General features: G+C 43.3%; 1 protein-coding gene and 1 long non-coding RNA gene across 2 annotated transcripts in view; one reads left to right on the top strand and one right to left on the bottom strand.

Annotated features, from left to right (window-relative positions):
• The window catches only part of ARID5B (AT-rich interaction domain 5B), a 178,534-nt gene extending 153,400 nt beyond the window's left edge, over nucleotides 1-25,134 (bottom strand). The window contains exons 1-2 of the mRNA XM_082720114.1: nucleotides 24,580-25,134; nucleotides 23,872-24,126 (exon numbers count right to left, since the gene is read on the bottom strand). Of these exons, the coding sequence (XP_082576240.1) occupies nucleotides 23,872-24,126; nucleotides 24,580-24,600 (276 nt within the window). The 5' untranslated portion in view covers nucleotides 24,601-25,134. The remainder of the gene's footprint in view (nucleotides 1-23,871; nucleotides 24,127-24,579) is intronic.
• Nucleotides 4,506-8,794, top strand: LOC309859443. Its single transcript, XR_014308697.1, has 3 exons — nucleotides 4,506-5,968; nucleotides 7,625-7,865; nucleotides 8,566-8,794. It is a non-coding gene; the product is annotated as an uncharacterized lncRNA (long non-coding RNA).
• Nucleotides 25,135-27,255: the final 2,121 nt, after the last annotated feature.

Genomic DNA, 27,255 nt, shown 5'->3' with positions numbered 1-27,255 from the left:
AAGACCCCCGGTCAGAGACAAAGAACGGTTTCTTACTTCTAGCCACAGTGGAAGTCTCATGTTTGTGTGGTTTCTTCAATACCCAATTCCCCAAATGAGATCCAAAGAGGGTGAGATGACATGTGCATTATAGGAGTAGGACCCTGAGGGCAGGGAACCCAAATCTTTAATACTGACCAGTAACCACACCTGTTTTTGTTCTGGAGAAAGACACTTGCTCTGTCTCCCAAAGCAATTCACTATATAAGCATCCTTGAAAAGACTGTAGAGCAGGTGGTCAGTGGCTCTGCCCACGAGATGTATTAATACTCAATTAACATGAAGAACACCCACCCAACACCTACCACCTCTATCTTCCTTTGTTTTGTTCAATAGCTCTTCATTGTTCTATCTCCCTACCAGGAAAATGTAGGAAACATAGATCCTTAGATGTAGTCTGGGTCTAGATCTTCTCTGCATGTTACTCTTTGAAGAAATCATTCTCCATGGGAATTCCAATATTCACCCTCTAATCCTATGACTACATTCTATACTTTGGTTCCAAAAATTCATCTAGATTCCAGTCCCATGTTGTGAATTTAAAATCTCAGAATCAACTCGGACCCACTGGAACTGCACGGCCCACTTAGTTTATTGTAAGAAAATATCTTAGCCAACACAAGAGAAATTTAACATCCCCTCAACTATGGCGAGCTTTCCCCCAATATCTATTCTTCCCTTCTTTAGTAATAAACGGCTAATTTGATGCACACAGAATAAAAACACCATTTCCCCTGCTTCCCTTATAACCAGGTGCAGCCATGTGACCAAGTTCTTACTAATATATATATATCTATATATATAGATATATAGATAGATATATCTATATATATAGATATATATATATTAGTGATGTGTGCCATTACCAGGTCATGATCTTAAAAGGAACGGATACGCCTTTGGACCATACACATGAGGACAAATCTCTCAGGAGAAAAAGACAGAAGAGCTGGGTCTCTAGGCAACCTCAGGGAGGAGAGCCACCTTCCCAGCCCTGAACCATCTACCTGTAGGCTGTGATCCAAGAGAGATTTTGAACTCCCGACGTATCTAAGCGATTTTAATTCTGGGTCTCTCTGACACAGAGATAAACCTCTATCTTTATAAATATATCATTCTTCAGGAGAGACAAGATGAACACAGCCTTCCTTATAACACACCATGTGGTAAGGAATAAATGATCATTGCTTAAGATAGCTATATTCAAGGGCCCCTGTGTGGCTCAGTCAGTTAAGCATCCCATTCTTGATTTTGGCTCAAGTCATGACCTCAGGGTCGTGGGATCGAGCCTGCCTCTGTTTGTCTCTCTTCCTCTGCTCCTCCCCTTTCCTGTTCTCTCTCCCTCTCAAATAAATTTTAAAAATCTTAAAAAGAAAAAGGATAATAATTTCAGCTATGTTAATAAAGCCCAAATGATTGTGAACACATAAATGTAATATCAAAAGGATTGGCAGGGAGAGAATGGAATGAGAACAGGAAAACATGGCATATTCATCTCAATCCTCCCCAAACATCTTAGATTTTTAAAATATTCTCTGTAGCAACTGAAATGTGATAAATGTTGGGAACACAGACACAGCAACAGGTAATATTAGCTAAATAAACAGTGAAACCGGGACGCCTGGGTGGCTCAGTTGGTTAAGCAGCTGCCTTCGGCTCAGGTCATGATCCCAGTGTCCTGGGATCGAGTCCCACATCGGGCTCCTTGCTCAGCAGGGAGCCTGCTTCTCCCTCTGCCTGCCATTCTGTCTGCCTGTGCTCGCTCTCTCCCCCTCTCTCTCTCTGATAAATAAATAAAATCTAAAACAAAACAAAACAAAACAAAAAAAAAAGTGAAACCAAAATAATAGTCCAATTGGTTCCACAAGAGCGGGATATTTTCATCTCGATAGAAACTAAAAATGAAAAGAAAAAGACCCTGTTCAATGCTAATTTAGAAAGACCAGCGCAAGCTCATCCGCTCATGCCCTCACCACTAGGGTAGGTGCCACCGCTGGGCCTGGCTGGGTTGGTCCCTCTCCCACTCTCAAGCCCCCCTCAGATAACTGCAATTCTAGGCACCTACTCATGTGGCCAATCACTCTTCCGGTTAGATGCTGGTGCTCTAATAGTTAGATGCTGCTCCACTAACAGGACACCTACAGAGCGGGTAAAAAGGTTTCATTCTACAGGCACTTGGTTGCCAGCCAGAGCATCAACAACGTTAGGGCACAACAATGTCATGGGCCAGCCATGAAATGAGAAAAATGAAGAGAGTGCAGAGAGCATTTCCTGCCGCTCTGTTTGCTAGGTCTCAAGGATGATCCTTGTACCAGGGTAGGGTCTCAGCAGGAACTAGAATACTTGTGTCATGATGATCCAAGGACGATTTTACCACGGCACTGATGACAAAGGTGTTGGTGGCATGTAGAGGAGCCACAAGAGATTGAGAGAGTACAGGAACTTGGGCTAAGAGCAGGTCAGTTATCATGACTTGAAAGCCAAATTGTCCAAGCATGGAGCCAGTGGTTGTCCTATAGGATAGAGTAGATCCTCTACCAGTGGCGGTGCCTCTTCCTTAGAAGGATTCCAACACCCTGGAGGAAGCTCACAGGGAATAACAGGGAATAACTCTCTGCCTTCACCCCCCTTCTTATCCCCATCCTGGCAGGCCACCTCTATGGCCGAACCCCATGAGAAACCACAGGGCCAGCAGCTCTGTTAAGGGGCTCCAACCAGTGCACCTGAGGGCAGAGAGCAGAGAGTAGGGAGCAGGGCTGACCTAGTGGGACCCCTACACACTCTTCCCATTTAAGACTTTATCCCTCCTCCTCCATCTGGTGTAATAATATCCATTTATCCTCAGAAATAAGGAGCGCAATAGAAGGTAGCAGTTGTTTTTTAATGTCCTGAGTAGACAAAATAAAATGATATCAACACGAAGTTGGTCTCTGGACTGGGAATTACTGTTCTTATTATCTGTGACATAATGGTAAATCTTTATTAGGCACCACGATTTCATGCTGAATTGCATAACTCCACATTCTACAGTAAACACCTGCACTGCAGAAACTTCTTAGCGGCAGGTAGCCTTACTTAATCTCTCTACTTCTCTTGTACTTCACGAGGAGCCAAGGACTGTGCTGTGCCTAACGCATACAAAAACTGCCTATTTTCATGGTATGCCAACTCTGGATGTTCCATGCTGGCAGAAATGAAGGGATACTTAGCACTGGCTTTGGAGTCCGCCTGCCCCAGGTTCACTAGGTTCAAATGCAGCTCTGCTAGGTCTAATGTCCATAGTCATCTTGGGACATGATTTCATTTTGCCAAGGTCTCATCTAAAAAATGGGTTGGGGGGTGGGGTGCCTGGCTGGCTCAGTCAGGGGAGTGTGTGACTTTTGATTTCAGGGTTGTGAGTTCAAGTCCCACGTTGGGTGTAGAGATTACTTAAAAAAAAAAATAATAAAACTAAACTAAAAAAAATGGGGGAAAATATGATTAAACAAAAAAACAAACGTGCCTCCTAGGGCAATAAGGATGTTGAAGCTATCAGAGTATAATGGTCAACACAGAGTAGGTGCCCAAGAAATAACGGCGATTACTATTACTATGTCACATGGCTTTAACTGAAAATGAGGGAGTGCGGACGAGGGGTATCCATATACCACTTGCGAGTAGCTGTGTATATTCCTAACTTCTCCTAATTCTTTATCAGGGAACAATGATACCCCTGTAGCTACTGCTGGGTACCACCAAGGGGAAGCTGGCCCAGAAAGCAATTAACGCCTGACCTTCTAAGTCACTCTCCTCAGTCCTTGAGGACAGAGCAGTGGAAAACTTTGAGCTGTTTTACTTTACCTACACACTAATCCATGAATTTAATAGACCTTCTCTTATCTGATCTCTACAAGGACTCTCTGAGGCAGGTGTTCTCAGGCCCATTTTAGAGATGAGAAAACTGAGATGGAACCGGAAACCAGATTTGGCAGCACCTTCGTCCAGCTGGCAAATTGGTCTCTATGGTCCTTTCTCCAGCAATGCTCCTTGCTACTCCCACCCTGGGACAAGGGAACTTTCCCCTAATAATGTCCTGGGAGTTGGGGAGAGAGGGGATTGGGATTTAAGGTCATTTTACAACAAAAGGTATTTTAATTTTTGATTGGTATTGTTTTTGTCCCTGAAGTAAGATTACAGGAATTGCCAGTCATGAGCTTTTTAAAAATGTGAAGAATTTTCTGTTGTCTGAGTGATGAAGATATCCTCTCAAATATGCGCTAAGGTTTAATTTGACTCCCTGAACATGAAGAAATGGATTTGCCATGGAGGCTCATTAGTGTATTGGGTTCCAATTTCCCAAGCCAGCCCCTTCTCTTTCAACCTCCTCCCTCCCTCCCTGCAGACATTTAGGTGAAGCTTGTGGCTCAATGAACTTTGGAAATCCACCCTGGCACAATTAGAGGGAGTAAGCAAACAGAAGACGGCTCTGAGGTGTGATTTGTCAGATGTAATGCGACCATCCTTCATGGTATAGCCGAAGGCATTTGCGTATCAAACAAGTAATTCAAAAATCCTAAATATTTTATGTTCCTAAATACATTTTTAATACAAGCTAATTTAAAACCTGTTAGGCTGCAGCCTGCTCCCCTGACTAGAAGCCCATCTCTAAAGAAAGCCCCAGAAACATCCTCTTAGCAATTCCCAGTTTCATATCTTTCCTTTTGGATTGGCCATGTATGAGCCTTTTTTCCCCTCCCTAAGATTAAAAACAATTCACACAGAGAACAAGAAGATGAATCCCAGTGTCCTAGATATTTCCTCTCTAAATAGTCAAGTATCTGGTATATACTGAAAAATGTGTTAGTGGTTGAGGCCCACCTTCCCTTTGGCCAAATTAATATGGTCTTAATGCCATAGTCCTTTTTTTTTTTTTTTTAAACTATTTTCAGGTTGCTATAATGAAAACTAGCTTGGCACCCATATTCTTAGCTCTGGCCATTAAAACATTAGCAAAAGAAGATAAATGAGCCCAACTTTGGTGTTAAAGTTCAGCAGAGAGCATTCTATAAAAGCACAATCAATAACAATAAAACCCAAACTCAACCACCACCCAACACAGATGGTCTAATATGCCGAATGACTCCAAACCATTCCTTTAACATCTCCTGATCTTTTTTTCAGCTACTTTTACATGCACGTTACCTCTTAGACACAGTTCAGGAGGGCCTATATTCCACCTAAAGGAAGAAGAAAACTCTTTGCCCCTGTTGGTAGAGGAAAGCCATGGATGGAGGACACTGTCTGAATTATTCAGGGCTACTGGTGATCTGGCGTGGAGTCTTGATAGACCGCTATCATTAACGAAAAGAGCAGTCTTCACAGAGTATCACCAAAAGCCTCATGCCTATTTAGAATGCTTTAATGTAGAAACCAAGTAAACCTTCCTGTTTTGTGTAGCCTCTGTTTAAATATGAACATATGATTTAGACATGCTCCCTCTTGTTAAACAATTTTTTTTTGCTCTGTTCACTTTGCAGAGTTCACATTATTATCCTTACATGTACAATGGCGGCAGAATAATTTGAAACCCACAGCTTTATTTAATAATGTAATTATCCTATATTGGATTACTTAAAGGGGCTTTGTATTTTTCAGTTCTGGTTTTCCCTACACTGGTGATATGCTCTGCCGTGGTAAATGATTCAGGCTTCCATCAAAAGCTCTAAACTCAGTTTGGAAAAATATTGAGTGTTTTTGAATAAGCCAGGATTAATGCAAGAGCCAATTTGCAACCACAGTTGGTGACCTTTCTACTCCTGTTCAAAGACTGCGGTGGGCAGGCCGGCACAGAGGACAGACCCAAGCAACTCCAACGGCCTAATTCCAACTCTGCTGTCGCTCCAGGGAGGTTGTACAAACCCCAGAGAATAAAGGCCAAGTTTTCTTCAAGGTAAGCTTTTTGAAAGGGGGGCAGAAACTTGCATAGCTTTCCGTGCCTTCCAATATCCTGTACACTCCCAAGTAGAGCTTAAAGAATGACTGAATGAACGAATGGATGGACAGATGGATGGCTAGACGGATGGACGGGTGGATAGGTGCATGCATGTCTGGGGGGGGGGGTGGGCAGATGGTAAACAGTAGCCCTCAGCTAAATATGATTTATATAATGAGAAATTGTCATAAGTGATTTCACTCATTCAACAAATATTTAATGAGCACCAACTGTAAGTCAGTCAGAAATAAAACAGACAAAAATCTCTACCTTCCTGGAGTCTGCCGTCATTAGGAGTGGTAGGTAGTGTATGGTGTGTGGTCTGTGTATTAAGAGAGAGAGGAGTGGGGAAGAAGAGCCAGATAATAAGCAAAACTGGAAGCACAAGGACTAGAAGAGGCAATAATGGAAGACTAAGGGTGAAACTGGGGATGATTTCAAATCTAGTGGCAGGGCAGGTCTCTCCACTAAGACCCTAAGAAACAGGAGCTCTCAAGGCCAGGAGGGGAGGGGAGAAGCGGGGAGAACTCAGGACATTGCATGCAGAGAAAACAGAGGATACACAGGCACTCGGAGGAACATGGTACAACACACACACCATGGTGCATGTCTTATAGCTGATGCATGCTTCTACATTTGAATCCAGACTCCTTTTCTCTTAAGTTTCAGGTAGGTTTAGCATGGAAGCTACCCTATATATCAACTTCCATTGTTAAAAATTGACTAACATTTGCTACTGTCATCTTTTTCTCAAACCTTCAATGCCTACATACCTATGTTTTGAACACTTGGCTGAAAACCAAGTTGCATCTACCCAGAAAGAGAAATAGATAAATTCTCCCATGAAATAGCTGATTTCCTCAGAATTTAAAAGGTGGAAGGGCAGCTGCTCTCTGACACATGCACAAGGTTGACGGGTAGCTAGGACATGCTCATCACCTGTAGGCACCCTCATCAGAAACAGAAACTGGGACAACAATCCCTTTCATTTGGATGTTTACGTCTTTACATGGACACATGCCAGCATGACTTAATGTCCCTCCTCAACCACTGTGCATGAAACATACCTATTTTCTTATACATTAAGGAGTCTGTTTAATTACACCAGCTACAGGGTCCTCCTTCCCCTTCCCTCTGCAGGCTTATCACACCAGACACGATGCCGTTTCCAGCAAAACTCTCCAAATTCACTGATCAAGACGTTAGGTTTAAGAAAGACCCAATACGGCTTGTTGACACGCTCTAAGACTAACAAATCTTTAAAAGATTAAAGCAATCTGCTGTCTACCATGTATGTCTTCTGTAATTACAAGCCCAGAAGAGCGAGGAGAGTGTTTGGAAGGAACCACCCAGGGAGAATACATAACAACAAAAGGAGAGAGAGGGGAAAAAAAAAAAGAGAGAGAGAGCTGGTTAGGGTAAGAAGAATATCATTCAACCCTCGTCAGACTAGCCTTAGGCTACAGTGACTGGTTCCCTGCTGGCAGCTAATTTGGCTCCCTACAATGCCCACCTCTCTGCAGTCATGACCTTGGGTAATCCCTCCCCTTGAGTGTGGGTAACACAGTAGCCAACAAACAGAATTAGGCAAATGGATGTCTTTTCTGAGATTAGGTTACAAAAGGGCTGTGGCTTCTGTCTCACTTGCGCTGTGAGGGAAGTCAGGCGCCATGTTGGGAACTGGCCCATGGAGAAGACCACCGGCCATGGCAAGGGACTGAGGGAGGCCCTGGTCACCTACCAGCAAGGGATGAGACCCTCATCCCAACAGCCCTCAAGGACCCGTGTCCTGCCAACAAGCAAGTGAGCCGCTTAGAAGCAGACCCCAGTGAGCTCTGAGATGATCGTAGCTCAGGTGGGCACCGTGATTACAAATTTGAGAATCCCTGAACCAGAGGCACCCCACTAAGCCTTACCCGGACTCTTGCCCCACAGAAACACTGAATAATAAGTGTTGTCCAAAGACACAAAAATTTGGGTAACTTGTTATACAACAATAGATTACTAATACACTCACCTTTACTATGGGATACATGCACGCATTTTTGTGTGATAACGAAATAAAGTCTATGAAAGAAAGTGCTAAACACCAGTTTTGAATCTGCTTGAAAATTAGACTAATATCTGCTGGGAAGTAGAAAAATGCTTCCTGCCACTGCCTCAATCTTGGAGCAACTACCTGTATAAGAGGCCTCTTCTTTTTTGGGGGACCCACAGAAATTTCCAAGAACGCTATTTAACAATACGAGCATATCTTCCTGGATGGAAGAGGAAGAGTAAAAGATAATCTTGCCAAGTAAGGCTAACTTTATGTTTTCTTTCCTCCAAGCAACTAAAGGGTAAGGGGCCGATACTACTCATCTGTTCGCCACCTTCCACAGTACCCTGGATATACTAATAAATATTGGTTGAATTGAACTGAATAAAAATCTGCAGCCCAAAGACCTCTGCTTAAAAATAGAAATGTTTTTCAAGAGCAGTATTGTATTACGTCCTTAGCTACCAGAGAAGAAGCCCAAGCCTTGTCTCTCTTTTTCTCCCCCCACCTTTTCCAGATTCATCTTTGGAAGGCCCTTGGCACAGCTGCCCAGTCAGAACTGTGTTGCCTATAAGCACAGCACAGTCTGCAGGCCCCGCAGGCACACAATCCTCCAGCCCTCACGGCCAAGATCAAGATGTGGCTTCTCTTTGCTTAAAAAGAGAAACAAACAAAAATCAAACAAAAAGGGCAGAAAATTGCCTTTAAAAATTCAGGTAAAATAAATAAATAAATAAATAAAGGCAACTGAAGTATCTCAATATTCCCAGAATGTTTTCACTCCACTGCTTCGAGGGGTCATTTAAGGAATTCAGGGGGTCAGGAGTGATGTGAACACCTGCTTGGCTGTCTATTGAATTACTGATCTATAACATCAAAAATGTGGAGTGAAAAACAGGACCTGTAAGCGGAAAGGAAAAAATAAATACAACAATAACAGAGCCTGCTGATAATTTTAAAAAAGACACTACCAGTTAGGTGATTCATATAATTTGCATTAAGAAAAACATCTTCAGCCTTTTTACTAGATCCTTCTTTTTGCCTGCCCCGATAGTTGGGGATGCATATTTTACAACCCAATGCATTGTTGCTGAACACACATTCAGCTCCCAGGAGCACAAAACACAATTAGACTATTATGGAGAATATTCACAAGAAACAGAATGGAACAGATTATTTCACTTAAGACACACAGAATTCAATTATTTTCTGTATTTATAACCCATGTACACCCGATTTTGGAATAATTTGGTGAGGAGACAGAGCACTACAGCAGTGTTTTCATCTGAATTCAGGAATCTGATATACACTGTGGGATTAACCCAAAGCGAAAGGATTTAATGGCCCAGCAGGCAGTCTCTATTTGGAAGATCCTCCGTCTGAGATCCCCCAGCCATGTTGGCTGGGACCCCTTCCTTTCCCTTTGCATCCCTTTACTGGTGCTTTTTTAATTTTGCTTTTTAAAAGAACCTGCCCTTGCACATCTAAAGGTGTGTGTGGAAGACACTGCCGACCACCACCACCACCACTGCTACGAGAGGAGGACAGAGAGGAGGTGTCAGGCGGGGGGGCATGTTTCAAATGGGGGGGGGTAAGAATAGGAAATAGGAGAGGATTTTTTTTAATGGAGGGAAAGGGAGAGTATCTGAAACAAATTCACGGTTGTGCACATTCATCAGACCAGTTTCCTAGAGGCTGCCTCACAAGGGGAGCAGAACCTGAGAAGCAGCAGGCTTGGACTTTCTTGGGCATACCAAGATGGAATACCTGGAAGGCAGAGTTGGTTTCTTGACACCATCATCCCCCCCCGCCCCCCCCCCCCCCCCGTCTCATCCCATTTGGTTGTGGCTGATGGGAGAGTCGCCCTCCACCCTTAAGGTCCTTAAAGACCTAAATGCTACAGAACAGAACAGGGACCTGACTGGAAGCCCCAAACATGGGCCAAAAACTCTGCGCCTTAACAGAAAAGTCTAGGACAGAAGGGAAGTCAGGAAGTTTCACTCTATTCGAATGGATAGTTTTTTAGTTACCATTTTTCAAACAATAGTTAGTAGTCCAACGGCTCAAGCAATACATTACTTATTAATGAGCTATTAACAGTCTAGCACCATGACAGACTTCCTTGAGACAATAAAGTTACGATTTGGCCCCTGACCAGGGCAGGATCAATAGCAAGCATCTGCTAAAGGCCTAGGAGAAGCCAGGCCATGGTTTGGTGCTCTGTGCCCATATAGATTTCATTTGATATTCACAGCCCTGCAAGAGGAACCCATTTTACAGATAAAGCAACTGAGATCCCAAAGAGATTAAGTAAGTAGACCAAGAAGACATCCAGCTACGAATTGGCAAAGTAAGGATGCATATTTGGTTTTCTCAAGCTTCTAGACTAAGAGTTTCTATTCCGACCAGAAAGACAAAATGCACACGTGAAAGTATTAATCAGCCCTGGCCTTCAGATTCAAGTCAAGCCTGATCTGCGAAACCCCCTGAAGTCTGGCCTCGGTCTACCTTATTTTCCACTAAATCCTGGCCCTTTTGCCCAGTGCAGACCATATCCAATATTGCTACGCCCTTCCTTCCTATCTGTGTCCTTCCTATGGCTTCTTCGGTCATGGGTTTGCCCCTCTGCCCAAGTGATTCCTCAAAAAAGCTCCAAGAGAGCCCTAGTTATTTCCAAGGGTCTGCTCCCAAGCTTCGCGTTTCCAGAATACCTTCAGCGTGACTACAGGCCATGATCCCACTCGCACAAGCTTCTTTCCGCAGCTCGAGTCCTGCGCCCGCAGGCCTGACTGTGCGGGACAGCACCCTGCTGTCCTAGTACAGACGCCCCTTCCGTCCCTGCAGACCTCTGGAACTCTGGCCAGAGAGAAGGGTGAGGGCTTTGTCTACCTGGCTTTCCCCTTCTCATTTCTTTGCTTCCCCTTCAGGACCAATAGGTTCCTTTTGCTTTCACAGAAAATGGGCCAAATGCAAGAATGGTTTCAAAACTGAATCGTCCAAAGCTTTGCTCTAGAGAGTGCAAGGTGACAGCCGGGTTTGGGGGAGAGGCTGGGGGGAAACATCCAGACTGAAGATATGTTTTGTTTGGCCCACAGCGTCTTTTGAAACTTGGACCAAAGTGCCAACTACACTCACACAAAAATCTAGATTTCTAACACGTCTCTTGAAAAACGGAAAGACCTGGCACTATGAAATGACATTTCTGCCCAGCAATGATCAGCAGGATGTGAGTAGCAACATTCGCGTGAGTCACGCGCCCCCAGGCCCCTCAAGCATCATATTTTCTTCCAGACCTGGCTCATTCTACTTGGTCTCACCTGCCGGGCCCTGTGGGCATTTACACATGTGTGTCTGCTCTGGGTCCCTTTCTCCCCTACACAGTGGAAGACATCATAGAGGAGGTGGCGTTTGAGTAAGGCCTTGAAAGAGGGATCCAGCTGTGGCGAGGTTTTACTTCACAAAGAAATGCCTCAGTGAGTTCTAGAACCTTTAGCTCATACTGCCTGGGTTGCCTTCTCTTATCAGCAGGATGGTGCAATGTTTTTGCCATCAGTGTTTTGGAATCAAGACAGCTCAAGTTCCCATTCAGTCTCTGCCATTTACCTGGTGAAGGAACTTAGAAACCTCAACAAGTTGCCTAACTTCTCAGATTGCCCTCCTGCAAAATGGCGACGACACTAGAACCTACCTCATAGTATTACTGTTGTAAGGAGTAAATAAAGGGTCACGCGAATGAACCCTAAGCATCTAGTTTTACTACTGCCTTTATTAATATCATTTTAGTCCAGGGCCAGATAGTAAGTACGTTTGGCTCTGTGTGTCACACAGTCTCTGTCACACTACTCAACTCTGCCGCTACAGTGTGAAAGCTGCCAGAGACCATTTGTCAACAACTGGGTGTGGCTATGTGCCAATAAAACTTTATTTACAAAACAGGCAGCTGGCCAGAGTTGACCAGTGGGCTTTAGTTTACCAACCTCATGTTTTCAATATTCTCACAGCCGGCCAATGTAAATCAGCTCCGAGGATGCTGTCTAGGTGTCGCAGTGACATCGAGAACAATAGGTACCCCCAGTGGGCAGAAGTGGGCACCTCTAACCTGTTTACTGGACTCACTGAGATGAGGCTTAGCCCAGAAATCATTTTATAGGGACAGTGCTCCCACCTCCACATCTTGGAAAGAAATCTCTTCCCAACCCTCATCAGAATCTCGCTGGACCTGAGTTCAAACGTTGTTTCTTTCAAACAAGATCAGGCACTCCTGTCAGAGGTCCTGAATTTTTACTCCATCACACTGAGCGCACCACACAACAACCCATGACTTGTGACAGGTGGATGAAGTACGCACTCCCCACCTGACAGGCAGTTCCATGAAGACAGGATCTGCCTGATTTCCCCACCTCTGTCTCTCCAGGCTGGCCTGCACACAGAAGGTGCTCGAGGGGGGCAGAGAATGAGTCCCCTCTTCTGTGAATGAGAGGCATCACGTGCCTGCCTTGGGGGAGTGCGGGATTTAAGGAGCCCTTTTAAACATTTTATTCCTCAAGTGCACAGTATTTTGACTGAGTCAACTGCCAATGGGACTGCACATTCCTAGAGAGCAATCAAGCACCACATGCTGACCAAATAAATAAAGGATGGAAGAAATAATATTCATGAAGACTCAATTACAGGATAAGTCAGTCTATACTCAAAGTTCCACTATTAGTCCCTCAATATAAAGTGATAGGGAGACATGAAGGTCACCAATCCTGACAGAATGGAGGAAAACCTGGATTTTAATCCTGGCTCTGAGTCTTAACTATATGTGACCTTGGGCAAGCTACTTAACCTCCTTTGGTCTCAGCTGCCCCATCTCTGAAGTATGAAAATGTCACAATACAACCAACCTAAGAGAATTTCTTTGAGAATTAAATGAGCATTTAATTTATGTATTAATATATTTGCAATGCCTGACACATAATGGCTACTCTATAAACAGAAAATGTTGTAACTTCATAGGAAACACTGTGGGTAAAACTCTGGCCAATGGTTTGGGCAGAGAGAAAGCCAGAGGCATTTTCTCTGGGTTGTGCATACATAGAGAAGAGAAAACTTTAGAAAAACGAAGTGTGAAAGTGGTTCTAAGACCAAAATGTATGGGGATGGTTTTCTACCATTTTGGATCAATCAACCAAGTTGCTTTTTCCTTCTTAATGTGAAAGAATGGGTGAGCTCTATGGGGACAGAAATTTTTATCTGTGCGTTAGTCATTGTGTTTGCTCTTAATGTCCCCCCTGGAGAGAAATGACACATAGTAGGCATGCAATAAACATTTCAGAATGAAAGAAACCATCTGTGAATATCAGGGAGTGGAAGAAACGCCAATTTCGTTTGTCACCAAGAATGGCATCTCAACAAAGCTTTTCTTAAGCCATTATAAATAATACCATCAAAGGGCCTTCCTAGCTTCAGCAAAGAATATGGAAATGAAGGTAAGGTCCACAGGGGACTGTGAACACCAAACCTGGTTTCTTTGTGACCACGAACCCCTGGGTGAGTATCTTGGCACTAACGTCCACACTCTAAATAGTGATTTCATACCAGTCATGTCCCACAGAGGCACCATCTACTGCTCTAAGACAAGGCGCTGGGATGATCTACCCTGAACACACCCATGGAAAACATTTGCCTACTTTTCTCAGAGTAGAACCTTGAGAGTAACCCTTCTTCATCAAAGCAGCAGACCATCGTGCTTGAGAGCACTGGCTGCTAGGCCCAAGATTTTTCTGGCCTTTCTCTGTCCATTAAATAAAAGGGGCTAGACTTGTTCTCTCAAATGTCCTATAAGTCTATTCCAATGCCCATAGCAAATTAGACATGAGCCTTTTTCTTCGCTAACCATGGGCAGTCTTCCTGATCCTCTTGATCAACAAAGCCAAGAGATGTCCAGCCAGTCACAGCTGAAGCCCAACATGTCCGTGCTGTTGGCTCCGCCAACATCCAGCCAGGAGGAGGTCTCTGAGAGTCTGAGAATGTTCTGGGCGACCTTCTCTGCCTCTGAACCCTTCGCCCCATGTCAAGAGGCCCTCATTCCACAACGCAAATTTCCAACCAGAATGTTGCCAAAGTTGGGTAGTCACAGAAGAAAAACAACTAAACCTGAGCCTGTCGTGGAGGAAAGTCAGAGAACAAGGCAATGAGTAAGAACATTTTTATTCTCTGGTATAATATCTGGGTAGTTTGGTTTTTTCCACTGGTACCCTGAGCTGAGCTCAACCCAGAGGATGGCAAGCAAAGCTTGGACTAAAGGGAAAACAAGTATACTCTCACAGTGCTTTCCAATCCCATGGTCCACAGGGGGCTTGGGGCAGGCCCAGCGACAGGTTAACTGGTGATAACTTGGCCTGTTATCTCTGTAGTATGCAAGGCTTCCCTTGTAGGCATCAGAACAAATAAAAAGCCCCACATGCATATACATATAGACACACACATTCTAATATGTATGTATTTATACGTATTTTTAAAACACATTCCTTTCTTCAGAAAAATACACAAAATTAGGAAGTTTAAATTATTTGCACTTAGTTCTTTGTCTCCAGTTATACTGTGTTCTTTTGTGCTGGTAAAACAACATGGGCTTTAATTAGCAAATATCTGTAAATAATTTACTTGCTTTTCAAATAAGACAGAACAATGGGGTCAATTTTCACATACATTTACCCAGCATGCATCCTGGGTCTTAAGCCAGACTCTCCCATTGTTCAATAACTATATCAAGCTGTCCAACTCTTGCTGCCTTCTCGGTGGAGGTAGGGGAGGTTAGGGGGCCAGAAGCCCAGGTTCTGGTAGCAACATCCCATTTTGCAAGACCCCAGAAGGCAAGCATATAGCATTGTCCATCCCCGGTTAAAAAAAGTCTTAACGATTTCTGACTCTGGAACCCTTCTGCCAGGAATGTGTAAGTGTGCCAAAGGCAAAGGGCATTTAATGCTCTGCCACCCCACTGCCCCCGACCCCCGACAGTGTAAGCCCCAAAACACAAGGCACTATGTCTGAGGTCTATGAATCACTGAGCCCTGTCTAGGCTCTCCAGGGTTAAGCTGGGCCCTTCACAAAAGTGCAAAGAAAGATGTTAAATCAAATGAGAATGACTGCTCTAGGACTGGAGGCACTATTATTTTGAATAAGATTGAAAAGGCCAGAAAAAGCAATTCAAAAACATTTCAATTATGTATTTCCCAGAACTACATCTTTGAGCAACTAATGCAAATGTTACCACCACAATAAAACTTCTTCCCACATAAAAGCATATAAAACAGGTTGAACAGCATATACTTTATATATCATATGCATATTTTTGACTATTAATAAAAAAATCAAAATCTATGTATGCCTTACTCTCCTAAGCAATACAGTAATTATGATTAAGGGACAGGCAGCAGAAAAAGAGCCAATTTATCTTACTCGTGCTCAGGAATACTATTGTGTAACTAAGCAACTAAAGACAAAATATGGTCTAATTAATTCACTCCTATGCTTATTTAAAAGACACAATTAGAACATTTTTATTTTCCAGCCTGCACAGTAGCTCAACATGCTTGAGGGTGTGGAAAGCAAAGCCTATTATTCTCAAAGACAAGAGTTTAATGTTTAGTGCCACTGATCAGGCTTGGAAGTCAGCTCTGGGGAGGAGGGGGTATGTTCGGAGTCACGAGAAAGGAAAGGTATGGTAAGCGGGGAAGAGGGTTCTGGGGCCACTGGACTGCCTAGTAACATGTGGCCTCTCCCCGCTCTTTTCCTCGCTGTGGCACAGGGGTGGAGAAAGGGCCATGAACTTGATGGTCATGCGTGCAAGGACACGCGCCCCTGTGCGTCTATTTATACAGCCACAGAGATGCTCCAGAAAATTCACGTAATTAAAGCACACGTCCTCGTCTGTGTGATAAATGTCAAATACCCATCTTTGACGCTGCTAACAGTGCATCTGATTTTAAAAGCGGAATTAATTTACGCAAGTGTGTGCTGGAGATTGATGCCATTAGCATGATTCGAAAGCACCCTTTCTGTAATAATCATCATCTGCATGTTTAAAATGTGTTGCCGATCCGGACGTTCACTGTCCAGGACGTGAGTCGTGTTTTCGGAAGGCTGAGGCCCGGGTTCTAATCTCCAGCAAGCTGGCGCAGACCACAGCATGGCTGGAAAAAGCCATCTGTGCCTCTGCGAGGCCACAGGAGTGGAGTTTTCAAGAAATGCAGGAAATCCGTGACCGCATTTCTGAGAGGCGAATGAATCTTTAAGCCAACAGCCGATAAGTTTGTTTTAAATTTCTTTAAAAGCCAAACCAACGGGTAATCACTAGCTACAATATTATTCTGAGTGGAAGATGGCAAATATCCAGCTACCCTGGCTATAAAAAATGACAAGCAAATGCATTTGATCCGAGCAATTATATTCTGGATATTGGTTAAAACGAGACTTTGATAAATGGGCTTGAGTCGTGTATCACTAGCATCCACCACGAACAATGGCATGCTTTATTAATAATTAATAACGAAGTATTTACATGTATGGACTCATGTACTTTGTAAAAATAACATTTCCTTAGTATGTGCCTGACACTCTAAATGTCACGGGAGGGTTTAATTGCTTACAATTTTGACTCACTATCAAATACTGGCCTAGTTAAGACCACCAGTCTGGAAAGCACGCCAGCTCACGGGAGCTGCCAACCGTACTCAGGTGAGGAGTGACCGGTCCCTTGGCATCCAGTGTGTGGTCAGATTGCCACCGCATAGCCCCGACTTTTTAATGGGCTGAGGGCTGAAGATGGGAAAAGTACTCACACATGAAGGTGCTGGCTCTAGCCTCACCATCAGTCCCAAATAGGGACCGTTCTCTTTGGTGAGTACTCCGAAAGAAAATCTACACTTTTAGACATCTTTTGTGCAAAAACGATGGTGGATTTTAGACGAGAAAGAACACATGTGACGGGGGTGTGCTGCAGCTGGCCCACAAGGGAATGACCCATCATGGGTCCCCTGACAGGAAGAAACCAGGCTGACCTTTAAGAAAGCAGGCTGTGGGAAAGAACGTTTTAGATGGCTGAGGTCATGTAGTCATTCAATAAATACTTAGTGACTGGCACTGAATACTGTAGGGGGCACCCAGAGGTGAAGAAGTCACAACCTGTAGTTCCTGAGAACACCGCTAGGGTGGGAAATGGCGGATGTGGACAGGGGGAGTGAGAGAAAAAGGAACAGGATGCAGATAACCCTCATAGACCATGCATGTGCAAAGTACAAGAGAGGACAAGCCAAGCACAGCCCAGTAAGAGCCCTGAAGGCAGGGATTCCCGCCTACCTTGTCCAGGGCTGTATCCCCAGGGCCTAGAACAGGCTCTGTCACAAAGTAGGTGCTCTACAAATATGCTCTGAGTGATTAAGACTTCGAAGATAAAGATAATAATTTCTAGTTTCCAGAAAGATCAGGAAAGGCTATAAATAGTGGCTTTAATTAATCTACACTTTAACTAAGGAGCACAGATTAAGTGACAGCTTTTCTGTGACCACTGTCTGTCCACGGGAGTAAACAGTAAACTCTTTGAGGATTGAGGCCATTCTCCTTCATATCTGTATCCTGTTGTCCAGCACACAGTAGGTCTTCAATCAATGCCTCTGAGCTGAATAAATTCTTTTTACAAAATCATGCAGATCGCGAGTCTTCCTTTGAACACACATTGCATTTATTGTCAGCACAATCCACTAACGTGTTATATAATGGCTTATGTTGTTTTTACATTTTTAAAAACGTGTTGATCTCATCTCTCAATGAAGATTGATAAGCTTCTTGAGAAACAGGGTCACACCATGAACTGTTTTTCATCTATCTCTGTACCTAGCCGAGCTCCAAGTACATGGTTAGCACTCAACAAGTAGTTTTTTATGAACTCAAGAGAGATGACACCAACATTTGCTAGAGTTAGGATCTGAACCTACAAAATCTAATTCAGTACACACTCTACTGATTCTTAAATTTTAATATCATTAGAATCAATGCTGAAACAGAGATTTGTTTGCACAGATATTTTTGACATATGACTGTTAAATTATTTCTTGATTTTACTGGGTCTTGCTCCAACCCAAGTAAGAAAGAGAAAAAAGCATATAATCCTGCTCCCTATTTCAAATCAACTCCATAGGCCAGGGGTCAGCAAACATTTTTGTAAAGGACCAAACAGTAAATTATTTCCCAATTTCCACTGTGCGGGTCATATGGTAGCCGTCAGGGCTACTCAACTCGGCTACTGTAACTTGAAAGCAGTTATAAACAATATGTAAACAAACAAGTCTGACTATGTTCCAATAAAACTTTACAAAAACAGACAGTGGTCCAAATTCAGCCCTCGGGCCATAGTTCACTGATGCTTATCACAGTCCTCTGAATTCTCACCAGACAGTTCTTTAGTTCTCACCCTAATTGGGAAGGGCCAGCCAGTCAGAGAAAAGTTACTCTTTTTCCTAGTTGAAGGTCATGACTAAAACTACTAAGAACTGCAGATACTGCATCCCTTGTTTGCTGAGCTCTCCTGTATAAAGTGCTTATGCCAGCTGGCAGGCCCTTTCCATTACTGTTTCTAATTCTCTTGACAAAGTAGAGATCATTAGATCCATTTTACAGATGGAGAAACTGAGACTCAGAAAAGCTAAAGAAATGGTCCAAGGCCAGTGAGGTCACTTGAAGAGGTCTTGGAAATTTTTAAAAAGTCAGCTCATGGATACAGACCAGAGACAGAGCAGCTATCCACAGCTAGAACAGGGTCAGTCCAGCACCTCCTAGATTTCAAGACATGTCTGACTAATTTGAGATGTGATACAAGCAGGCAATCTTTTAAACAAATCCTACCGATTCAGAGGACAGCACAGTTTCATACTGAAACATGAATCCTTAAGGAACTTCTTATTTTGATGACATGGCAAAACACATCCTATGGATGAAAGCCAACCTGATTTGGGGAGACCTGTATTGGGTATTTGTCTTAGCAAACTAACCTAGATGCTATCCTCTCACAGAGAAAATCTTTCTTTAGGAAAAGGGGTGGTGCGGGCACCACTGGGTGGCTCAGTGGGTTAAGCCTCTGCCTTTGATCCTAGGGTCCTGGGATAGAGACCCACGTGTGGCTTGCTGCTCAGTGGAGAGTCTGCTTCTCCCTCTCCCTCTGCCCCTCCTCCTGGCTGTGCTCTGTCTTGCAAATAAGTAAGTAAAATCTTAATTAAAAAAAGAAAGAAAGAAAGTAGTGGTAGTGGTCTCAAACTTCAACGAGAACAGCAGTACAAATATTAATGATAATAACAATGAGTCAGCCACTACTGGAGAATATACTATGTGCCAATCTCAGTTGTAAGCACTTTACATGTATTGACTCATTTAATCCTTAAGGCAATCCTAGGGAGTAGGTACTATATCTCCATTTCATAGATGAGAAAAGTGAGGCAATGTTTAAAATGTAGGCTCCTGGACCCAATTCCAGAGATTCCAAACAAGTTAGTTTCAACAGGGGTTCTGGAATATGAATTTCTGACCATTTTTAACCAGATAGTAACCACTTACAGAAATCCTGACTGCTAGCTAGAATCTGCTTGACCTTGACTTCCTGACATCCTTAGCTTACTCATCCACACTCACAGTTGCAGGGGACCAGGAAAGCTTCCTGTAGAATCCAGCCCACAGTCAGGCTGCAATCCAAGCTTGCACATCTACCTCTTTTAAAAGGGTATATTGCCAATAGATGAAGCGCTTGGCAATTTGAAAATGAATGTAATCAGAAGTTACCCAGTAACAGAACCAATTACCCGCCTACTTTGCCATTTTCCTTCTCTGAAGAGGTAGTGGCTGAATGTGGCAATTGTGGGTAATTACTAAAGACACTTAACTCCTGTATATGGCTCTACTATTCACTTTCATGGTAATTTAAGACAGTGTCATGATTAGGCCTGAGAACCTCCACACAGGCATATTAGTTTCTCTGCTTATTGTTCATAAATTATAATATCTATAATAAAAGCCGCTGCAGTCATCACTCTTTTCTATTTATTTAAGGACTGTACCATTTTTAAAGTACTTTTGCCCATATAATGCCTCTTGATATTCACAACAATCCACAGTCTGCCTCATTATTGTCCCCATTTTGCTGCTGAAGAAACTGAGGCTCAGAGGGTTTATGCTGGTTCAAGGTCGAATAAATACTAAGTTGCAGAATCAAGATGTGACTCTGGACTGCTTTTTCTCCACACCAGTTGCCAGCACAGGAAGGACGTGAAGGCAGTAGTAAGTCATTATCAGAGTTATTATAAATAATAATAAATTATTAATGATTATTAATAACGGTATTAAAACACAACTGCTCTCGTTAGATACCATGAGCTCAAATCAGCTGAACTTTATAGAATAAGAATGGTTCTGCTACCTAAAATCCAGTGACCTTTGGCAAAATGGACTGACTAGTCATGACTCTAAAATGAACAAGGACTTGCCCATATTAGCGCAAACTTCTAGAATATAATATGTTGCATTAAAACTCTGGTGTCAAGGGTAGGATTCAGTGGTGGTGGTGGTGCGGGGGGAACAAACAATCCTAAAGCTTAGGAAGGCCTACGTTCTAGCTTGGTGACCTTTGACAAACCGCATAACTTCTCTAAGCCTATATCCATTGTAAAATGCCATACAAAGTCCTGCCTTATCCAGCCTCATACAATTATTGCAAGGATCAATAAAATATTCCCCAAAAAGGCCCTCTGCAGATGATAGCAAACCACACAGGGACGCTATTTCTAATCTCGCACAATGATAATTTTCCTGCTTTTAGAACTGACGTCTTTACATTTCAAGAAATCATAAATAGACAGAATGGTTCTCTTAAACCAAAAAAGCATACTGAGTCCTGGCTGTCCTTTCGAAATGGATGCTGATGTCAGCTCAATCAAGAAATTATTAACCTCCATTTGGTTACTTAAAATAAACTGTACTGGCTGATTAAATGTGCTGAACATTTTCTCCAAGTAACAGTGCACATCACCAAGAAACCTTTCTCTTTCAGTTACACTTTGCAAATGGCAAATGCATCATTCAAAACTATTTAAAATCAATAACAAAAATCATTTCACTGTATATAAACAAGTTAATGGTGATGAAGTTAAGTGAAAACAAAGCAAATTTCTTAATGAGAGGACCCTGTTGCCCCCTCTAGGTGCCTGCAGTAAATGCTGGTTTCCGTAGGCTCTCCTCCGGAGGAGACTGCTGCTGCCATTCAGCTAATGAATGACTAACTTAGGCCAGGGGGGAAATGACATCACCAGGGTGGAAAACCGATCTGGATTGGGAAACTTTCTACCTGCTTTACATTTGTCATAATTATTTTGCACAATGCAGCCTGCATTTGCATAATTTTGAGGCGTGTCATTATCTCAATTGAAAATTGTTTTAATATGGCTGAATAATTCACAATGACATCAGCCAAAGTCCTAATGAAATATACAAGTATAATCATACAGCTAATTACCAGCCGTGTTAGCATTAAGAAACAAATCATGCATAATATTAGACGATGTATATGCAGCTGAGGATTATAAATAGAGCCATCTCCCTCCGCAAACCCCCTAGAGTTTACTTTTAAATGGCAAGATTAATTTCCTTAGGTATGGCTCATATAGCAATGACGAAATGTACAGATCATTACAACGGCTCGCTTTCATTTGCCCTTAATGAACAATTTTTTAAAATCGTTTATTTAAAAATACTGTGTATCTATGCATTATCAGCAGTTCTAACAGATGTAACCTTGGGCTAAAATGGTTTTCACTCTTAAATCAGAATTCACTATTTAATTACACCGACAGAAATTAAAACTGGACCAAGTGGGGTCAACTCGGGGTCTTTAAAAATATTTCAATTTCAATTTAAAAAAAAAAGAAAGAAGGAGAGTGACCACAAAATATCTCATAAAACACTGAATAATTTCCTTCTGGGTTTAGGCAGAAGTCTATTAGGCACCAGCTCTTTTCTGGATATTTAATCCTTCCCTTTTCCAGATCACAGGCCATGTTGAAGTAATAAATTTGAAAAGCAAATAATAAGAAATCAGGAGGGGGAGGGGAGGAAGACAGCTGCGCAGGAAAGTTGGGTCGGGGGAGGGGACAGAGCTAGACCTTGGGAGGGGGAAAGAGCTCAACCTGTTGGTAGGGTGCAGGATTTTTCACAGTATTTCCAAACAACACCTTTGTAAAATTGCAGGCAGACGTCGGGAAGTATGAACGTTTAAAACCCAAAGCGGGCGGGAGAGGGCGGGGGAGGGGGGGGAACGTTCGGGGAGGAGGGCGGGGCTTATTTCCGAAGAGGCAGATCTGAGGGCGAAGGTTTTGACGAACTCCAGTAATTAACCGGCATAGACCACTGATGGGTAATTCGATCCTGGGAGAGGGAGTGAACTGGCGATGCCAAAAGTACAATCAACTCCATCAGACCAAGGAATTCTGGAAGGACTGGCAGGCAGCTCCACGTTCCGGGATGAGTTAAACGGAGGAACCATTCATTTAACAAAAAGATCCTTACATCTACCTCGAAAGCTCGAGGGCCTGGCACAGAGCTACCTGCCCTCAAAAGTCTCAGTCTGATCACCCTGCTCTCGCTCGGGCAACACAAAGCCTTGCCAGGCGGCTGCGCGCCCTCCCTCCCCACCGCACCGAGGGCACAGCCTCCCCAAAATAGTTCCCCCGGTGGGTATCACGGCGCTGAGGTCGGTCAGCTGACAAGGGGAGCCCGCAGAACTGCGGTCACACATGAAATGACAGAGCCGAAGGGAGGCGGCCGCCCCGGCGCCCGGTGACAGCAGCTCACCTCGGGCGTCCTCCCGGGAGCGCGGCTAGCGCCCCCGCGGCCGTCCAGAAACGTGCCGGCGAAGCTCGGTCCCTCCCCACCCTCCCCGGGAGCGCCGTCTGGGCACGGAGGCCGCCGGACCCGCGAGGCCAGTGGGCGAGCACACACCCCTCTGCCTTCCCCGCAACCCCGGTCCCGGTCCCACACATCCCCAAAGATTGCGCTGGAAGACGTCCACTTTGCGTGGAGTAATTGAAAACTAGAACATCAAATGGCTTGTCCGAGGGGGAGGGGGTGGGGGCGAGAGATAGTTGTTAATGCTTAACGTGTTTGTGCCGGTTACACGACCGCTTTGAAATCCGCCCGGGCAGATCTGCAAGTTATTTGAATGTATTATTCCAGTACCTGTCATTTATCACTTTATTCAACACGTCTTTGCCAACTCAATAGCTTTTGATCTCACTCTGCCTCCATTTCGTAATTTCCGCCCTCTTAAACATATCAAATACTTACTTAAAAAAAAAAAAAAAGTGAACAATATCGAAACCCACCGAAAGAAATCCACCCAGCCCCGACTGAGCCAGACGCGAAGGTAAAATTTTCAAAAGGCAAAAAATATAAAAAGCATGTGATGTTCAAGCGGCAGTAGCAAGAGAGCGAACGATCTCTCTCTCTCTCTCTCTCTCTCACACACACACACACACACATCCTTGAACAAAACCCTTCTCGAACAAGTTATTTGATCTTGACTAAAATCAGCAGTTGGATCCTCTTTGTAAAGCTGACAGCCAAACTCTGACAATGGCAAAATACTCGAGCCCCAGCTAGTGGCGCTACCCCTTTAAAAAAGGAGTCGATCCTGCTCGCCTGCAGAAGTGAATACAGTATTTTCAAGCTTGCCCAGTAATAAGCATTACTGGGGGGTGGGGGGGTAATAAAGAAAGAAGAGAGGGAGATATAAGTTTACCACCTCGCCATGGTCGCTATTTCTGCCCTGGGGAGTGTCTTCTGGGAGGAAATAAAGTTTAGAGCTGGATAAAAGTTGCCGGCTGGTCCTCTCTTCCCACAACAGCTGGAGCTCCGCTATGCAAATCGGATCCTTTGGCGTACATCTTACAAAGAAAAAGTCGCCAAGGGACAAAATTCTTGGTTTGCCTTCAAGGTGGAATTGAAAAGCCTTGTAGAAAATGTAAGGTCCGTGCAAGCCACACGGTGAGCCGACCCACTGCAGGGGGAAAAAAAGCACCAAATAAATAACGTAGCCATCAGAGCACAAACATCTATTCCCAGACACATTTACACACAGACATCCACACTCTTAATACAGAGGAGCCAACAGATATAAGCTGGGTGGAAAAATAATAGAGCCCACAAATTTTCTGCCTCCCTTAAAAAAAACAAAAACAAAAACAAAACAACAACAACAACAAAAAACTCCGGGCACCCCCACCGCCACCTCTCCCTACTTCTCCATCCGAGGCGGTAAAATTACATTATGTATGTATGATCAGTGCAGGGATTTTTTTAAACAATAAAAATGATTTGGGGGGATGCAGAGGGTAAAAGTTTGGTGAAAAGTTTGTGGGGGGTGTGGGTGGGTGCAGAGGTGTGGGTGAGTTGGGGGGCTGGGGGGTGCCGGGGGGTGCCGGGATCGGAGGAGCGGAGGAGAGCGAAATACCTGGAGTGAGTTGGGCTCCATCTCGACGTTCTGAATTGATTGAACTCAACATTCTCTCCAAACTTGTTGGCTTGAATGGATTGCATCAGGTCCTGGCAGGGAAAAACATTCTCTGCCTTCAGCTGGCGTAATGTCTCAATATAAAACTGAGCTCTTGCCTCCCCTTCGGCACCAAAATGATTGAAAATATGTCCTAATATTTCTCTGACGACTCAATTTTCAGCTCCTGTCAAAACTGTGTAGGTTTCCTTCCAAATGTGGGATGATCAAATTCATAATCGGAAGAAAGGTTCCGTCCGATCTCGGCGGGAAGCGGATGGATCAAGACAAAAAACATATAGAAAGGTTTGTAAAAATAAAATCCACCCTAAAACTGTGTGAAGATGAGACCTCCCTCCTCCCAATCTCCCTTGTCTGGGGGTGTCGTCTAATGAGATTTTTGGAGGAGACGAGAGCTAGCAAGCTCCGCTGTGCATCTGACAGGACCTGCTTGTATATGTCTAATATAAAGAACATTTCCTGCAGAGATTCCGGGGCGCTGCTCCTCTTTCTAATGCTCCTTAGCAGATTTGCTGTTATTAGACATGTAGATTTGTTTGATAGTTAAATTACGCTTCCTCACTGCCATGTTTTCGAGAACTAATCTGTTAAATTATCTTTTGATGCCTATTTACATGGAAGGGAAAAGTGGGTTATCGATTATATAAACATATAAATATTAATGCATTTGTTCGCTTCGCAAAAAAATACTCAGCCAAAAAAAAAAAAAAAAAAACCAGAAAGACAAGTGAGCAGTGCACACACATCTCAGGATTTTGCAAACAGTATTGAACGGACAGCGGCTGCATTTAGGGACTGGAACAATAAACGATGCATGATAAATCAATAAATGCGAGCAGCGAGTCTGCTCGGAATATGAATTCAGGCTCCCGGTTCTGCGTGTGCATTCTTTAATTTTGAAGTATATACACTAGTACGTGTTTACAATGCTGATGGACGCCAAGGGCGCTCTCAAATGATAATGTGTTTATATAACCCAGCGCTACAGGAATAATATACCGACTCCTACCCCACCCCCATCCCCTCCCCCGCCAAAAAAGGGAGGGGAGCTTCCTCAATAATAGTTTGAAACTGAAAAAATCCATTTGCAAACTAGTTAAATACAACCAGAAATTAAGCTGTTGAAAACCGGGGGCATGAACCATAAGACAATAAAGGTTTTAAATGTGTATATTTATTGTTCTGGAGCCCTGGAGCATTGCGAGGTTTGCATGCACGGCTATTATGCAAACACAGAAACTTAAGAGCGACAGAACAAGGAACAGGCAGAGACTGCAAAGCCCTCGCTCGCTCCGACCCAGCTGCCCGTCCTCCGCCAGGCTAGATTGCATTTTCGCAGTGTTGATGTAAAATGGTGTACTCGCTTCCCCCACGCTCCCCACCCCCTTCCCCCTTCTCCTCCCACTCCTTCCAGCACCTCCCGCTCCCCCCCCCCCGATTTTATTATATTGGCACCAATCTTTCTAAAGTGGGTCTGGCATGCTAAAAAAGTAAACATGTACTATATGGGGAATAAGGTCTGTATAGTATGACAGTTGAAACTTGATCTGTGATAAAATTACAGGATGTTGAAATTACTAGTAAGCTATTTTTAACGCTTTCGCAACGTTTCACCTCTAGTCACAGCATCTAGTTGAAACAGGATTACTTTAATGAAAATTATATTCACATGGCTGAAGTTAATACACCCGGCAGAGCACAAATGCCTCATATTCAGTGACTTGAGGTGGAAAGACCCTCTGTGTGTATTTTTATGCCTTCTCATAACGTCTGCGTCCGCTGCAGTAAGAATTAGGACACTTAACATTATCTAAACCACATTTTTGATTCAGAACATGGGGAAGTAATAAAAGGCAAGATCTATCTTCTTTCTATACACACAGAGATAAACGAAAGAAAATGGCAGATCCTCCAATTACAATAAGTAATAAAAGCCCATGCCAAAGAGCCAGTATTCTTAAAGATGAAAACTATTTTAATAATTTAAAGTAATATCACAACTCTGCACAATGAAGGAGGACAATGTAACAATTCAGTCTCCCATCTTTGCATTAGCCAAATTATGACTTGCACATCACTCTTTAATTATCTTCCTTGAAATTTCATCTGATCTTTCTATTTTATAAACATGGGTTACAAAGAGAAATTACAGCTCTCTCATGCTTTCTCTCTCTCTTTTTAACTTTATGATGCATACTGCAGACGTTTGATTAGAATAACCCATTTTGTTCATTTTTTTACATATGAATGGACTTGACTGAAGGGCATTTTACTTTTTTTTTTTTTTTTTTAAATACAGGAGAGATGCCTAAGGCTTCAGTTAGTCTCTGTCCTGTTAGTGTAAATACATACATCCAGTTCAAGACATCCTATATTTAAAAACTTGAGTTGCAGTATTTTGACAAGATCATATTTGAGATCGACTCTGAGTCAGTTTCCTGTATGACCAATGCAGCAGCACTTATGCAGAAAACCTCAACAGAATGCCTGAGGGTATCCCTGGATTGTATATTAAATCTCTCTCTTAAAAAATACACAGCTCTTTAGAGCATCTAAGCAACTTCTGTTGGTTTTGGTGCTGTAAGTCTTTAAGTGCCTGTGAGGGACTTCATCTAA

Source organism: Mustela nivalis (genome assembly GCF_964662115.1).
Source record: "Mustela nivalis genome assembly, chromosome: 2".
NCBI classification, from domain to species: domain Eukaryota; kingdom Metazoa; phylum Chordata; class Mammalia; order Carnivora; family Mustelidae; genus Mustela; species Mustela nivalis.
The sequence above is the reverse complement of the archived record's forward strand: the minus strand, read 5'-3'. Positions and strand labels throughout refer to the sequence as shown.